The 16,817-nt window shown below is 41.3% G+C and overlaps 1 protein-coding gene across 1 annotated transcript in view; it reads right to left on the bottom strand.

Moving 5' to 3' along the window:
• DNTT (DNA nucleotidylexotransferase) overlaps positions 1-16,817 on the bottom strand; it is a 41,092-nt gene that overhangs the window by 12,080 nt on the left and 12,195 nt on the right. Inside the window, exons 2-6 of the mRNA XM_007940004.2 lie at positions 10,137-10,311; positions 9,008-9,136; positions 6,324-6,494; positions 5,236-5,307; positions 3,485-3,608 (exon numbers count right to left, since the gene is read on the bottom strand). Coding sequence (XP_007938195.2) covers positions 3,485-3,608; positions 5,236-5,307; positions 6,324-6,494; positions 9,008-9,136; positions 10,137-10,311 — 671 coding nt within the window. The remainder of the gene's footprint in view (positions 1-3,484; positions 3,609-5,235; positions 5,308-6,323; positions 6,495-9,007; positions 9,137-10,136; positions 10,312-16,817) is intronic.

Here is a 16,817-nt window from a genome sequence, read left to right on the forward strand (position 1 = left end):
CAGCACTTGGTGTCATCTAATAAGAGTGTCATCTCAGTGAAACATCACATTGCCTCCCAATTTCTGAGTATTGGGAGTCCTTAATCTGATCCTAAGCCATTTACTTGATATTTATGCTTAACACGTATGTGAATTTATTTTAATGCCATCTCTAAAGCTAGTAGAAATGGCCCTTATTAATTGTGCACTTTCAGAGCCCATAATATAAAACTGGGTCTTTTTTTCTCGCACTCTTTTGTTTCCTATGTGGTATAATATAAAGCTCATGAATGATCTTTCAGAGGTTAGCCCTTTACAAACGATACATAGGAGTCTTCTGTACTATCACTGATGTGACCCACCGAGATTTTATTTGCCTCCTCTATAGTTGCTTCATTTTGGGGTCATTTAAACAGAAGATAGCTGGGCTTCTGTTGTTGTTGTTGTTGTTTGGTGTCCTCTTGTAGGAGATTTCCTACAACAATCCCTTACTTTCACATCACAAAAAAATTCTGGTGACTTTATCAATCCCTGTAATCTAGATGCCATTGACCTCAAGACCGATCGTGACTCTATTTTGAATCACACTTATATTGTATTGCAAAGCAACCGTTTGTATATACCCATGTTCATAGCAGCATTATTCACAATGGTTTACTTCACTCAACATAATGTTTTGAAGATTCACCTGTGTTATAGTATGTATCAGAACATGTATAAGAAAGCTTTCTTATGACTGAATAATATTCCATTAAGGAGCCCTGGTGGCACTATAGTGAACTGCTCAGCTGCTAACTGAAATGTTGGAGGTTCGAATCCACTCAGAGCTCAGCAGGTAAAAGACCTGGAGATCTCTTTCCATAAGGATTACTGCCAAGCAAACCCTGTGAGACAGGATCTACTCTGTCATATGGGGTCACTTTGATTCAGAACTGACTAGAAGTGACCTAACAACAACAATATCCCATTGTATGGCTATACCACATTTTCTTTATCTGTTCATGTGTTAATGGATACTTCGATTGTTTTCACATTTTGACTATTGTGAATAATGCTGCAAATTCACACTTAAAAAAATACACTAGGACCCTCATAAAATAGAAGTGACCTTCAAGTCTAAGAGGCCCTGCCAGGGCTTTAAGTAGCTAAACCAGTTTCATGTCTCACCACAGACTTCTCTTCTCAGGCTAAACAGACATGGTCAGGTAGTTCAACACCATGTCTAGATTTGATCATTTGCTTTATGTTTTCTTGGTGTTTTTCCATCTCTAAAGTGTATCCAGTTAGGAGCTCTGGTACTGTAGTACCTAAGGCACTTGACTGCTAACCAGAAGGCTGGCGGTTCAAACCCACCAGCCACTTCTCAGAAGGAAGATAAGGCAATCTACTTCCGTAGTGATACTGCCTTGGAAACCCAAGGAGGGGTCGCTATGAGTCAAGCCAACTCGACGGCACATAACAACAACAACAACAACAAAGTGTATTCACATTTATGCCAAGCAACAACTCTAGTTTGTTCGAGTATTCTTTATTCTTCCATCCTCCATGTTAACTTTCTGTTCTTGACTTCTCACCCATATCTGCTACCACAGGAGACAACCAGGACCCAATGTCTAGAGGAGTCATTCGATAAGAACCAGATCAAGAGTACAACCGAACGTGACGGCTGGACATCAGCACCATGCAGATTATCTTTGCTCTGTGCAGGCAGAGTGCTAAGGGCTTTCCTGCAGCACAGGCAGTCCTTTGGTTATGAATGTCTGACTTACAGACAACTTGTACGTGCCCTTTAATGTTATGTAAATTTACCCTGACTTTGAAACTATTGAATCAACTTCTACTTGCAACACATTCTTCATCACCATCACCTTCACTTGCTGCATGTGCAGCTTTTAAATGATTAAAAATCCTTCAATCCTTTTCTTGTACTAAAACCAAACCAAAAGCTCACTGCTATCGAGTCAATTCTGACTCATTGAGACACTCATTAGGTTTCCGAGGCTTTATGGAAACAAACTGCCTCATCTTTCTTCCATGGAGAAGCTGGTGGGTTTAAGCCACTGACCTTTTGGTTAGCAGCCAAATACCTTAACCACCACATTTCTTACACTAAAGTAAGGCTAAATAAGAATTGTATGCACCTGTTCTGACTTACCTACAGACTTTTAAAGACACACTGAGGAACAGCTCTCAGACACTGAGATAACCAGGAACTTCCTGTATCTGATTTATTCCTCAATACAATCTCCCTTTCATAGATGAGGTAACTAAGGCTCAAAGACTTTAACTTGCTCACAGTCACAGTTCTAGAAAGTGCTGGGGCAGGATTTGAAGCCAGGTTTGTCTGATTCTGAAATTTTGTGTTTGTAATCATCTGTATAAACCCCAAACCAAACTCACTGCCATCTAGTTGGTTCTGACTCATAGAGAGCCCTCCTTGGGTTTCTTAGGCAGTATCTCTACAGAAGAAGATTGCCTTGTCTTCCTTCTGAGGAGTGGCTGGTGGATTTGAACCACCAGCCTTCTGGTTAGTAGTCAAATGCCTTAAACACTATGCCACCAGAGGTCCTAATCATGTAAATGGACTTTTAAGTTTAAAACTGAATTTCTGGCCTGGCTGAAATGGTGATTTCAGGCCTAAATTAAAAATCTAGCCTGAATTAAATTGAAATCTTTACTTCTACTGTTCTAAAGAGAAAATTCAGCCTTTTGAGTTTAACTGCTTATAACACAAATGGAGCAAGAAATAGGATTTCTAGCTTGGATGAGAAATTGCATATTGAAAGTGTCTGTTAAGAATGTTTACTGTTTGGTCTTAAAAGAATGCCTTGCTTTCTTGTCCCTGGAGATTAGGAAATAGGATTAGAATGACAATATTAAGACGAAGACTATAGCTATTTCATAAGTCTGTAATCAAGATGAAGTAAATGTCAATCAACCAAGTCTTAATCAAGCTTAATTTTCACTCACTGAAATCTTCTGCTCCATTTCTGCTAATTCTGTAAACTCATAGCTAGGTAAAGTCATAAGCCTGTTACTTTAAAGCAAGAGGCAAACAGAGCTGTGACTCAACTCATTCCTGATAGACTGCCTTGTTAAACAAATCTCAGGATGTAACAAGCAAACTTGCTGTTTCTAAATGTTTAAGATGATAGTTAAACAAACCCCTGTACTTTTTGCCATGCTTCCCCCCTGCCCTGTACCTGCCTTTGTTTGTTTCACCTGGTAAAAGCTTCTCTCTCTTTGCAATTTGGAAGACAGTGCAGCATCTTATCTGAGTGCTTGTGTGTTTCCCCATTTCACAAAATGTTAATCCTTCAATAAACTCTTTGCTTTTAGAGTATAAGTCTGTAATTTCACCGCAAGCCCCAAAACATCAAAGAAAGCCATAAAGTATCCTAGCTCACCCAGATTGGAGTCAAAGTGCAGCTGACTTATTGGATCAGCACTACAACCTGGCCAGCTGGTAGCAACCACGTGAGATTTTTCAGGAGAGACAATTTACCTGCTTTCTGCATTTGTGTAAATTTCAGGGTGTTGTCAGTTCTTATTTTACTCAGAGTTCGGAAACCCATCCTGAACCATTTCTCAGATGTCTTTAATCCCACTCCAAATACAGAAGTGAAGAGCTAAAATGGAGGAAATGGCACGCCATTAGTTTCTAATATAATCATTATGACAATGAAGTGGTACTTTTCAAGGTCTCAAGGGACTCAGAAAGTGTATAAGCAGATCTCTGGCCCAAATTATCCTGGATATGACAAGTAGGTGGGTGATAGTAGTTTACTGAGGACGTTTTGTTTCAGAATCCTTTCCTGACAAATGGTATTTGTTCTGGTTACCTAGTTCGCTCTGACAAGAATATACCACAAATGGGATGGCCTTAACAAACAGGAGTTTATCCTCTTACACTTTGGAGGCTTTAAGTCCGTGTTAAAAGTGCCAGGCTCTAGGGGCTGGGTGAAAGCCCCTCAGCCTTGAACATCAGCTCTGCCTCCTGTTCCTGGCCCATTGGAGCTAGCAGCTTTTCTTCACTCAGACAGCTGCTGGCTGCTAAGACTGATAAATCCAAAGCTGACAAATAAAAAGGCACAGTCCCGATGTTACCAAACCACACAGCAGACCATTAATTTAAGTCCATTGAAAGTCCCAAGGTCAGTAGAACATGACAGCTGCTGAACACTGACATGGCTGCATGCAGGATTCAAGCGTGCCATAAGCTGGAGACTATCCCCAAGTCTTCTCCTTATATACAGGAAGTGGACCACATCCCTAAGGCAGATACTCAGCTGCTTATGGTAGATCCCACCATGGAGTTGATTGCCAGTCTCATCATGGGGAATAACTGCCACCAGCTGTGTAGCCACTCAACCAGGCCTGGCCAAGGTGACACACAAACATAACCACCACAGTATTACTAAGCAAAACAGAGCTGAGGAACCAGGTTCTGGCGTCTGCATATGGCTTGTCAACTCCTAATATGATTGTAGGATTGCCTCTAGTGTCTGCCAATAAGTATGGTAGTTCCCCCTGTTGGACACATCACTTTGCAACAGTCTTTTACGTATAATCATGCTCTGAATATTTACTCTCACTTTTTAAGGAGGAGTGCTCATGGGGGTGACACCGGTCCTCCATCACCACACAGCTGGCAAGAGATAGAATCCAGACTCCAACCTTGGTCTATCCATACAGCAAACCTGGGCTCCTATCCAAGACCACATTTTAGGCCTGTGCATAACACTTCTGGGGAAATCCCCATGGGGTTTCCAAGGCTGTAAATCTTTACAGAATTAGGCAGTCTGATTCTTCTGTAAATCTTTACAGAATCAGGCAGTCTGAGTCTTACAGTTTCTTCTGCAGGGTGGCTGGTGGGTTTGAACCACTGACCTTTTGGTTAGCATCCAAACACCTGAACCCCTGCACCACCAGAACTCCTTACCTGCAACTCTAAGGTAAGGTAAATTGTGAGATAAAAAACCCTGCTTCAAATAGAGGATGCAGTGAGGATCATTCCAGACACAGTATGCTTTTTATGAGCAGGCTTGATATGACCCCATGGCCCGTGAGTCCCCATGATATTTGTACCCAAGAGTAACAGCCTCCTGGAAGGTAAGGTGATTTGTATCTCCTGGTAGCACAGCAATAAGCTTGGGAACTCATATTTATTTAGGCACCTGCCTCCTAGACCACCCAGGATAAGTTATATGATGAACTGAAAAGCCATCATAGGTAAATATATGTAAAATAACTTACTTTGAAGGATTTATACCGTTCATCATTTAAGACAGCTTTAACTTCAGAGCTTTCTCCATCTTCAATAATTTCCTACATGGATAGTTGAAAAATAATTTAAATTAATGAGGTTAGACAATCAGTCCGAGACTCTCAAATTCATAGATACGGTAGTTTGACTTTTCATGCAACACATCCCATTGCAAGCACGATGTTTTCCTAGCTGATCCAGAGAACACAAGACATTTCCCTCTAATTCTGAAAATCCAAGCTCATTATGTATCTAAGTACCCCTTTACAATGCTTAGGGACAAAGACACTGTAGGAATCAGGTCCAAATCTACAGAACACCAAGCCAAACTAATCACTGACAAATGCATGTCCAAATATTTGTAATCATTTTCTTTTCAATGGATATGAACTTGCTGAATAAAAGAGGGCTTTTCATTTGAGCCGGTTAATTTTGGACCCTCTAGGAAGCCAACACAAATTCAAGCCCATCTAATGACTAACACAGAGCCACCCACTTCTAAGTTGGGATTATTTTCCTTCAGTAAATTACCTCGTACTTGACTGTTTGGAAACTTACTACTAAATAGGCCTCATAAAACATCGTTAAATAAATAAGCCCCCGCCCCCCCCCACCCCACATCTCTCTCTGAAGCAAACAGAGGTGCAGAATCAGCTTCATTGCATGTCTTCTCTGCCACTGTTCTGGAGGGTGATGTCTCTTGAGTTAAGCTGCGGTCCTTTGCACAGACTGTGTTTGAAGTCAGACCATTCCCCTACTGTTGAGAGTTCAGGTCACGTGAGTCTTTCACCATGATTTATAATAATATGAAGGTTCTTTTTTCACTAGCTGACCCCCATACTCTAGCTGTAGTAATATTAGGATATGGATTGTGCATATATGTGCACTCACGCATGTATCTCTGTATCTCTCTACTTATATCCATCCATCCAAATATCCAGATAAAGGAAAAGAAGCCATCTATGGAGTTGAAAGGAAAATCTATTAGAAGTATCTCTATCTGTCTTTCTCTCTCAATACCAATTCCAACCTCTGAAATAAATAGTAGGAGGTGGGGTGGATCACATTTCTCCCTTACCTCTATGATACACTTTATCTTGTCCCCCAGGCAGGGAATTCCTTCTGTGTCCTTCATGCTGATGATTGTGAATGGAAGAGATTTCAGCACAGAAGCCGCTCTCATAAATGTCACATAAGACCCTTCATTTTCTCTAAACTCACAATTTTCAGCCAGTATCTCAAAGGCATCCTGAAGAAGAAATCCAAGTGAGCAAAGTACAGTCTATTATTTAGCCTTTGAGGCAGGGGTCACTCACAAGTGCCTTCTTGCTCTGCTTTAAATGTTGATGTTGCCTGATTGCCCCTTAAAGGTAAGAACTGGGTCTCCCACAGCTTTGTGCCTGGGGCAAAGCCCCCCCCCCCCCCAGTTAATGTCTGTTGGCTTGAGTGGAGTGGAATTGGAAAAACAGACACCAGAGTTGGAGTTCCCTGCCATTATATATTCAAGGAAACATAGTGATGCAGTGGTTAAGAGATCTGCTCCTGAGCCAAGGGAGAGCAGTCTCAAGCCATGAACCTCTCCATGGGAGAAAAGATCTGGAATGGTAGTCTGCTCACATAAAGATTACAGCCTAGGAAACCTTGTGGGGCAGTTCTACTCTGTCACATTGGGTTGCTGAGTTTGAATCCACGGAGGCACGCAACAACAGATGTTCAAAAATAATCTGGTCGAAAAGTGACCTCATTCTCACTTTTGTGAGATAACAAATCTTGCTTCAAATAGAGGATGCAGTGAGGACCCTAATACTCACAACTGGCTTGTCCGGTTGCCAGGACTTTGTCCCACAGAGTTGCTGGGTGGGTTTGAACTGCCAGCCTTCTGGTTAGCATTTCCTAACTGTGGGGAATCTTCCCCACACTGTGGCTAGAATGCTGTCTTGATTGGACATCTGTATCTCTTAATAACCCAAAACCCACTGTCACCGCCTCGATTGTGACTCAATAGCGACACTTTAGGACAGAGTAAAACTGCCCCAAGGGGTTTCCAAAGATGTACGTCTTGACAGAGCACACTATCTCATTCTTTTTTTCCATGAAGTATCTGGTGGATTTGAACCACCAACCTCTTGGCCAGCAATCAAATACCTTAACCACTGCACCACCAGAACTCCAGGTCCTGTCTCTTAGCAGGTACATAAAACACAGCACTCAACACAGGCTTGCTGAGTGAATGGATGTAATCTTACGTCCCACACCCCAAGGCCAGGATTATTCAAAGTGGAGCATTTTGCATTTCTGGCAGAGGTGGTTAGCCACAGGTGTATGACTTCTGGCTCCTTATGCCTCACACTCACTCACTCACTACCATCCAGTCCATTCTGACTTATATTGACCCCTTTGGGTTTCCCAGGAGGTAAATCTTTAAGGAAATAGGCTGTTCCATCTTCCCTCCACAGAGTGGCTGGTGGGTTTGAACCACCAACCTTCTGGTTAGCAGTCAAATGCCTTAGGCACTGTGCCACCAGAGCTCCTTTCATCACATGTGGTAGCGGCTGTTGCCTTGTGTACTAAGCCACCAGAGCTCCCAACAAGAACTTAATTTCTTATTAAAGAGATGAAGAAACTGAGGCTCAGAGAGAGGGCCTGACTTGCCCAAGCTACTTTATCAGGCTAGAATCCAGTTCCACTGACTCTCTATCTTCTTAGTTTCCCAGCAAAGGCTAACTGTGCATTATTGCTGTTTATACGTAATCTGCTCTTACTACGTATTGGACGAATTTGAGTATTTGGTTTTAAAGAATAGTTGCCTTTTGAGAAGTGTGCTCATCACCAATGCTCAATCGATAATAATTTACTATCTCTAAAGAATATAATCCAGACAAAGGATACAGTAGATGGTCCCAGATAGAACGAGTGAAAAATGTAGAACAAAACTCAAATTATTAAAAAAAAAGTCCAGACTCATTGGATCGATAAACACTAAGGAACCTTGAGACTATTGCCCTGAGATACCCTTTAAACTATGTATTGAAACCATACCTGGAAGTCACCTTTCAACTGAATAACAGATTGGTGCATAAAATAAACAATATCACCCACGAGTACTATGCTTCTTTAAAAAATTATCTGTATGAGACCAAATAGTCAACATTTACCCTAAAGCAAAGATGAGACGTTAAGGTGGGGGCAGGGAAGCTAGATTAATAGAAATGGAACAACCAGAACAGAAATAAAGAGAAAGTTGACACATTGTGAAAAATGTAACCAACGCCATTGTATAAAACCAAACCAAACCAAATCCACTGCCATCGAGTCGATTCCAACTCATAGTGACCTCCTTCGGGTTTCCGAGGCAGTGAATCTTTACGGAAGTAGATTGCCCCACTTTCCTTCCCCAGAGCAGCTAGTGGGTTTGAACCACCAAACTTCAGCTAATAGCCAGATGACTTAAGTAACTGTACCACTAGAGCTCCTCGTGTCACTGTATAGAAATTGTTAAATGGGAATCTATTTTGCTGTGTAAATTCTTGCCAAAAACATAATTTAAATTTACAACAAAATTTTTAAAAGAATTCAAATATATTTCTCCATTTCCTTTAAAGAAGGGGACCTATTCTGACAGCAACGAGAACCAGAGATCATGATAGTAAGTGGTGGGTGGGTGTGGGGAAAACTTTCCCAAATTTTCATAATTTAATTTGTAGATAAATAGAAAGAAACTGCAAGCCATTCATTTGGGGTGTTGCTGCAAAGCCCCATTACCGTGAATATGTGGTTATTGTTGTTTAAGGTGGTTCTTCTCTGACACGCGTATTGTGAGATCTTTTTTACAGCAGGTGGTGGAGTCTTCTGAGGACTTGGATTGGGGCTGGCTGAATAGTCTCCTTTCACCTGAACAAATGCATAAGCACCCATTTTTAATAACAAGAACAAGGAAGGGGCCATCTACTTATCAAAGAATTGGCCAGTGAAAACCTTATGAATAATAGCAATAAATATTGATAAAGAAAAAATTGGAAGCAATTTAATGGTGGCTGGCTATGGAAGGAGAATAAATGCATGGGGAGACTCAAATGTTATGTTATTTACATCTCTAATGTGTGAATTTGCTACAGCTAACATGTATTATTTTTGCAATGAGAAATAAAAATAAGAAAAAGAGCCACCAATTAAATATAATTTTCCTTTTCTGTGAATTTATATAGTTATGGTCCTAACCCTCTTTCTTCCTGAGGTTCTGGCACTATTGCTCAAGGATTTAGAGTAAAGAGATCAATTTTCTTTATCCTTTTCTTTCAGAATTATCGTAATAAGAACAAGAAATAGGAATCCTCTTCTTGTCCGGCTACCAGAACGTCAAAACTTGGATATTTTGAAATATTTGTATGTAAACTTGTTCACAATAGTTACCATTACTCTATATACCAGACACTGTGGTAAAGGCTTTACATGTGTGTTTTCTAATCCGCCATCTTATGCTGCAGGCCCTATTGTTATCTTATAACATAGAAGAGAAAACTAAAGCTCAGAAAAACTTAGTGACTTCCCCGAGGTCACACTGGGATTAAGCAGAGAATCTGGGGTTTAACCTCTAGAATCTGTGCGATTCTAGGAGTCCTTGGGTGGTACAGACAATTAATGCATTCAGTTGCTAACCAAAAGGTTGGAGGTTTGAGTCCACCCAGGGGTGCCTTGGAAGAAAGCCCTGGCAATCTAATTCCCAAAATATCAACTATTGAAAACCCTATGGAGCATAGTACTAATCTGACACATATGAGGTCACAATGAGTCAGAATCAATTCTACAGCAACTGGTTTACTGATGTGCTTCTAAAACCAGCGACCTTAACCACTGAGCAAGGGGCAATGACAATCACAGCTGTGACACTTACCACAAGCTGGTGTTTTCCTGTCATCTCCACTGGTTTTCCCGCTCCCATACATTCTATCAGCCAGGAGACATCGAGGAGTTCTAGCTGTGAGCTGGCCTTTATTTTCTGTACCTGAAGCCACTCCAGAACATCTGAACCAGAGTTGTTTTCTGCCACAATGTGGGTGACGGAATCACTGCAAAGTGCAAGATAAAGTTACCAGCTAAAAGGGCTTCAAAATAATTTTCTCTCAAGGTATTCAGAACATTCCATTGGATGGAGAAAGACACACACTAGACCTTGGCCTAAAACCACTTCTATGAAATTGATTCTGATTCATGGTAACTATACAGGACAGAGTAGAGTTGTCCCATAGGGTTCCCAAGGCTGTAAATCTTTATGGAAAAGGACTGCCTTATCTTTCTCCTGTGGAGCAGCTGATAGATTTGAACCACCAACCTTTTAGTTAACAGCCAAATGAGTTAAGCACTACATTACCAGAGCTCCTCAACTTCGGCCTAGGCTTGATGAATTTAGGCCTCCATTCAAGGGAGTTCTCTCTCTTTTATTGTCATCAGTGCAGAACAGTGGTCTTTGTTTCATGTCAAATGCAAGAAGAATTAAGGAAGTATTAACAAGACTCCACTGTCAATGGAAAACCAAGTTCTAGTGAAGATGGAAGATGAAATTGTCCTTGAAATAGCACCTGTTGTTATTAGGTGCTGTCAAGTCAGTTCTAAATCATAGGGACCTTGTGTGTAACAGGACAAAACACTGGCTGGCCCTGCACCATCCTAGCAATGACTGCTTGCTTGAGCCCATTGTCAGTGCATTTGTTGAGGGTCTTCCCCTTTGTCATCAACCCTCTACTTTGTTGTTGTTGTTAGGTGTCGTCCAGCGGCTCTGACTCCTAGTGACCCTGTGCACAACAGAATGAAACCCTGCCCAGTGCCGTACCATCTTTAGAATTCTGGCTACGCTTGAGCCTATCGTTCCAGCCACTGTGTCAAGCCGTCTTGTTGAGGGCCTTCTCCTTTTTCGCTGACCCTCCACTTTACCAACCATGATATTCTTCTCCAGGGACTAGTCCCTTTTGACAACATAACCAAAGTATGAGAGGCCATTCTTACTTCTAAGGAGCATTGTGGCCATATCTCTTCCAAAACAGATTTGTTAGTTCTTCTGGCAGTCCATGGTATATTCAGTATTCTTTGCCAATGTCCCAATTCAAATGTCAATTCTTCTGCAGTCTTCCTTAGTCATTGTCCAGCTTTCACATGCATATGAGGCTATTGAAAAGTCTTCAAAGTGACATCTTTGCTCTTTAACACTTTAAAAAGGTCTGTTGCAGCAGATTTACTCAGTACCATTTATCATCTGATTTCTTGACTGCTGCATAGGTGTTGATTATGGATCCAAGTAAAATGAAATCCTTGACAATGTCAATCTTTTCTACGTTTGTCATGATGTAGCTTATTGGTCCAGTTGTGAGGATTTTTTTCTTTATATTGAGGTGAAATCCATATTAAAGGCTGTAGTCTTTGATCTTCATCAGTAAGTGCTTCAAATCTTCTTCACTTTCAGCAAGCAAGGTTGTATCATCTGCGTATTGCAGGTTGTTAATGAGTCTTCCTCCAATCCTGATGAATCCTCCAATTCTTCATATAGTCCAGCTTCTTGGATTATGTGCTCAGCATACAGATTAAATAAGTATGGTGAAAGGATACAACCCCGATGCACACCTTTCTTGATTTTAAACATGCGGTGTTCCCTTGTTCTGTTTAAATGACTGCCTTTTGATCTGTGTATAGGTTCCCCAGGAACACAATTAAGTGTTCTGGAATTCCTATTGTTTGCAATGTTATGCATAATCTGTTATGAGCCATACAGCTCAATGCCTTTGCATAGTCATTAAAACACCGGTAAACATATTTCTGGTATTCTTTGCTTTCAGCCAAGATCCACATGACATCAGCAATGATATCCCTCATTCCACTTCCTTTTCTGAAACTGGGTTGAATTTCTGGCAGTTCCTTGTCCATGAACTGCTGCAGCTAGGTGGTGCAAATGATTAATGAGCTCAGCTGCTAACCAGAAGGTTGGCGATTCGAGTCCACCCATGGGTGTCTGGGAAGAAAAGGCTGGCACTAAACTTCTGAAAAACATCAGCCATTGAAAACCCTATGGAGCATAGTTTTACTCTGACAATCATGGAGTGGCCATAAGTCAGAATCAGCTTGATGGCAACTGGCTCTGGTTTCTGATTTAGCCTTCTACATGTGGTTTTCATGTGCTATTTTATTTGCAGAGGGTCTTAATCCAGTGTTTTTCAAACTTGTTTAACTGTGACTCATAGTTAGAAATATATTTTATATCATGACCCAAACAGAAATTGGTATAGGTGTAGATTTTCTTGTTGCACCCCGCTAAGTTGATCTTTGACCAACTTTTGGTAAATATTGCTTTATACTTAGTTTGGAGCACAACCCTGTGATTTAAGATGGGCAGGGATCTTTTCCTTAACAACTAGTGAGCACTTACCATGATTCGGACACTGTACATACACCATCTCATTTAACACTCTCATAGCTCCTCAAGTGTTGTATTATTCATACTTCAAAAGTGAGGAGACTGAAGAACAGAAAGGTTTAGTGACATAAGGTGCTCTGGTGGTATAGTGGTTAAGGCATTTGGCTGCTAACCCAAAGGTCAATGGTTTAAACCCACCAGCTATTCTTCAGAAGAAAGATGAGGCAGTCTGCTTCCATAAAGATTTACAGCCTTGGAAACCCAAAGGAGGTCACTATGCATTGGAATTGACTCAATGGCAGTAAGTTTGGAGTTTGGGAAAGCTCACATACTTGGTCAATAATGTGTACCCTTGTGATCATCTTTTCTTGGTCAAGTATGTTATTTCTAGTTTTTTAATAGACTTCCAATGTCAGCATAATATTGTCATCATTTCTTACAGGAGGGAACTGAGACCCAGAGTGGTAAATTAACATGCCCTGAATCACACCAGCTAGAAATTAGCCTGCTGGAAGTACAACCTAAAACTTGTGACGTCTAGTCTCGGGCTCTGTTTTCTGTTACACAGTCTCATCTGAATAATTCCATATGAATTGTGGAAGAGTATTTAACAGGAAATGGAAGGACCCGGTGGCCCAGCCCCAGAAGATGGTGAAGTAGTACTAAGCACTGATTGTGAAGTAGTACTCAGGAGCACATCTGTTGGTTTAGATGTGTGAAGACAGCACGTGGAGACAGTGTGTGGCTATCTGAACAGATGGAGTTGGGGGAATAAAGCGGTGAAGATGCCAGTGACTAGGCAGATGAAGCCACTTCAGACTGCTCCTGGTGTCTCTCAGAAACTGTGGGGGAAGAGCAATGGAGAGGCCTAGCTGGGTGGGTAATTCAGAGGGAGCTGGCCCAGCTGAGTTTTATGGAGGAGCAGCCACTTATGAGACAGGTTCCTTCTCAATAAAATGACACATTAGACCCAATGATTGTTAAGGCCCTTTCAGGCTGAAAATCTGGGAAATAGCAAGAGCAAACAGCACACCCACACATCCAAAAAAATAGAATTATTTTCTCTTCCTCCTTGTTGACTTCCTCTTTCTCCTTCTCCTTTTTCTTATTGACTCTGATTCATCAGGTTGTTTTTTTTTTCCTTTTGTCCTAGTTTTCTTGAAAGGTGGTGGTAGTGGTGATAGTGGTGTTGGGGTATACCATGGAAGAAAGGGAAGGTTCTGAGCATTGATATCTTGCATGAAATTACAGTTAACGATGTGGACTGTGTCAAGATATGATGCATGAACAAGTTCTGCAGGTGGTGTTCAGAGAAGGAAAAGAGCTAATGTGAGCTGGGAGAGACAGAGAGCTTCATGGTGGAGCTAGGACTTGTGTCTGGTCTTGAAGGACGGGTCTTAGTTTGCTAGGGCTGCCTAACGAAGTATCATAAAATGGATGGCTTTAATCAATGGAAATTTATTTATTTTCTCACACTTCTGGAGGTTAGAAGTTGAAATTCAGGGTGTCAGCAGGGTCCTCTCACCCAGGCTTTCCTTGGGCACTGTGGGGCGGTCTGAACTCACACAACTGGGTGAGAACCATGTATCTTTCTCATACAGGTAATATATTTATGAATAACAGATTATAATTCATATGAACTGATTTAAACTTTCAATTCTTCCTCTAAGAACTAGCAAAAACAAAATCAAACAACACATACAAAAACAAAAATCAAGCAAACAAACCTTCTTAAACCACTCACACGATACTGTTCAGGGTTTTATAACACTTGTCACTGGTTCCCAACAAGGAAAATACAGAAAATGAAGGTCAACAATTAAAGATTTTAATAGCAATTTGACCTCATCACAATATTTTATTGTGTTTTGATTTTTTTGGTAAAAGCACTGATATTACACAAATTAAAAATAAAACTGATCCTCAACAAATAGCCTCATATGCATGCAAAAGCTGGACAACAAATAAGGAAGACTGAAGAAGAGTGAATTGTGGTGTTGGAGGAGAATAATGAATACACCATGGACAGCCAGAAGATGCAGAAGAATCTGTCTCAGAAGAAGTGCAGCCAGAAAGCGCCTTAGAAGCAAGGATGATGAGACTTTGCCTCACGTACTTGGGACATGTTTTTAGGAGGGACCAGTCCCTAGAGAAGGACATCATGCTTGGTAATGCAGAGGGTCAGCGAAAAAGAGGAAGACCCTCAACGAGGTGCACTGACACAGTGACTGCAGTGATAGTCATGATTGTGAGGACAACGCGGGACTGGGCACTGTTTCATTCTGTTGTGCATAGGGTCTCTGAATGGGAACTGACTGGACAGCACCTACCGACAACAGCAACGTTTAGAGAATGATCTCTGTTCTGGCCTAGACCAACATGGATGTGAGAAGAGACTCTGAAACTCGCTCTTGACTAAGGCACTTGACTGCTAACCAGAAGGCTGGCGGTTCAAACCCACCAGCCACTCCTCGGAAGGAAGATGGGGCAATCTACTTCTGTAGTGATACTGCCTCAAAAACCCAAAGAGGGGTCGCTATGAGTCGGGGCCGACTCAACAGCACATAACAACAACAACAACCAAATGAATAGAAGAAATGACAAAGTAAAAGCTGAACAGAAGATTTCAAAGGGTGGCTTGAGAAGACAAGGTAAAATATGATGAGATGTGCAAAGTGGATTTCACACCTTCCCTTACCTAATTCAATAACACTATGAGGTAGTTTTGTCCCTATTTAAAAATAAGAAAAGAGAGCCACAGGTATATTACCCTAGGGATTTGATCCTAGGTCTGCTTTAATCCAAACCTGTAGCTTGACCACACTCAGCTACCCCTCTGTGTCTGTGCTGTTCAGTGACAATGGAAGGAGCTACTCACCACCCTTTGTACCACAGAAGGAATAACATCTGGATACACACCACCCTTTGTACCACAGGAGGAATAACATCTGGATACACATCACAGTGAAAAATTTAAAAAGATCCCCTCCAAAGGGCACAAAAATAGATGGAATAACACTTCCTATAGAACACATTAGACACACCATTGCTGCTGCCGCACAGAATTTATGTTGTGTTCTTTTATATCCCCTGGGAGCCCTGGGAGGACCCCTGGTGGTACAGTGATTAAAGAACTCAGCTGCTAACCAAAAGGTCAGTGGTTCAAACCCACCAGATGCTCCATGGGAGAAAGATGGGACAGTCTGCTTTCGTAAAGATTTACAGCCTTGGAAACTGTATGGGACAGTTCTACTCTGTCCTATAGGTGAAGTCAAAATCAACTTGAAGGCAGTGGGGTTTTTTATTGTTGTTTCAGGAGCTCTGATGGCACAGTTGTTAAGTACTTGGCTACTAATCAAAAGGTTAGTGGTTCAAATCCACCAGGTACTCTGTGGGAGAAAGATGTGTCAGTCTGCTTCCCTAAAGATTACATGAAATAGATGGTTAATATGTGAAATGTGCCAAGATATGATGCATGAAAAAGTTCTGCAGGTGGTGTTCAGAGAAGGAAGAGAGCTAATGTAAGCTGGGAGATGGAGAGGGCTTCATGGTGGAGCTATGGGACAGTTCTACTCTGTCCTGTAGGGACAGAATTGCTTCAATGGCTATGGGTTGTTGTTGTTTTATAAGTATATATTCCATAGCATATGGACTACAATAAGATTGTAGGACATGAATAATTGTCCCAGAAAACAGAAAGAACAGTTGCTATAGCTACATACCAACATGGAGAAGCCACAGGGAGGCTGTCATGCTCTCTAAGATCTGGGTTTTGCCTCACAGGGAGATGAATGGAGGAGATGGTAGTTGAGGAGGGGGCTTATCTTTTAAGTTCAGATTCCTCCTCACAGACTCTTACTACCTCCACACCATCTCTTCACTTAGGATTGCCTTCTACATAGTTTGGCTTTCTGACATCAACACCCGGGATGCCTGGGGGAGTGGAGGAGTAGCTGTTGCAAAATAATCAAGCCACAGTAAAATAAAGGCATACACAAAGGAAAAAGACTAGTAATAAATACTCCAGTAGTTATCTACTGCTGTATAATAAACCATACAACAAAAATAATAACTACACACACATATGTATACTCTATATTTTTAAGTCTCACAACAGTCTTAGGAGGTGACCAATATAATTTCACATGAGAAAACCAAGGCTTAGAGAAACTA

Source organism: Orycteropus afer, unplaced genomic scaffold (genome assembly GCF_000298275.1).
Source record: "Orycteropus afer afer isolate SDZICR_OR568_19922 unplaced genomic scaffold, OryAfe1.0 scaffold00064, whole genome shotgun sequence".
NCBI lineage: Eukaryota > Metazoa > Chordata > Mammalia > Tubulidentata > Orycteropodidae > Orycteropus > Orycteropus afer.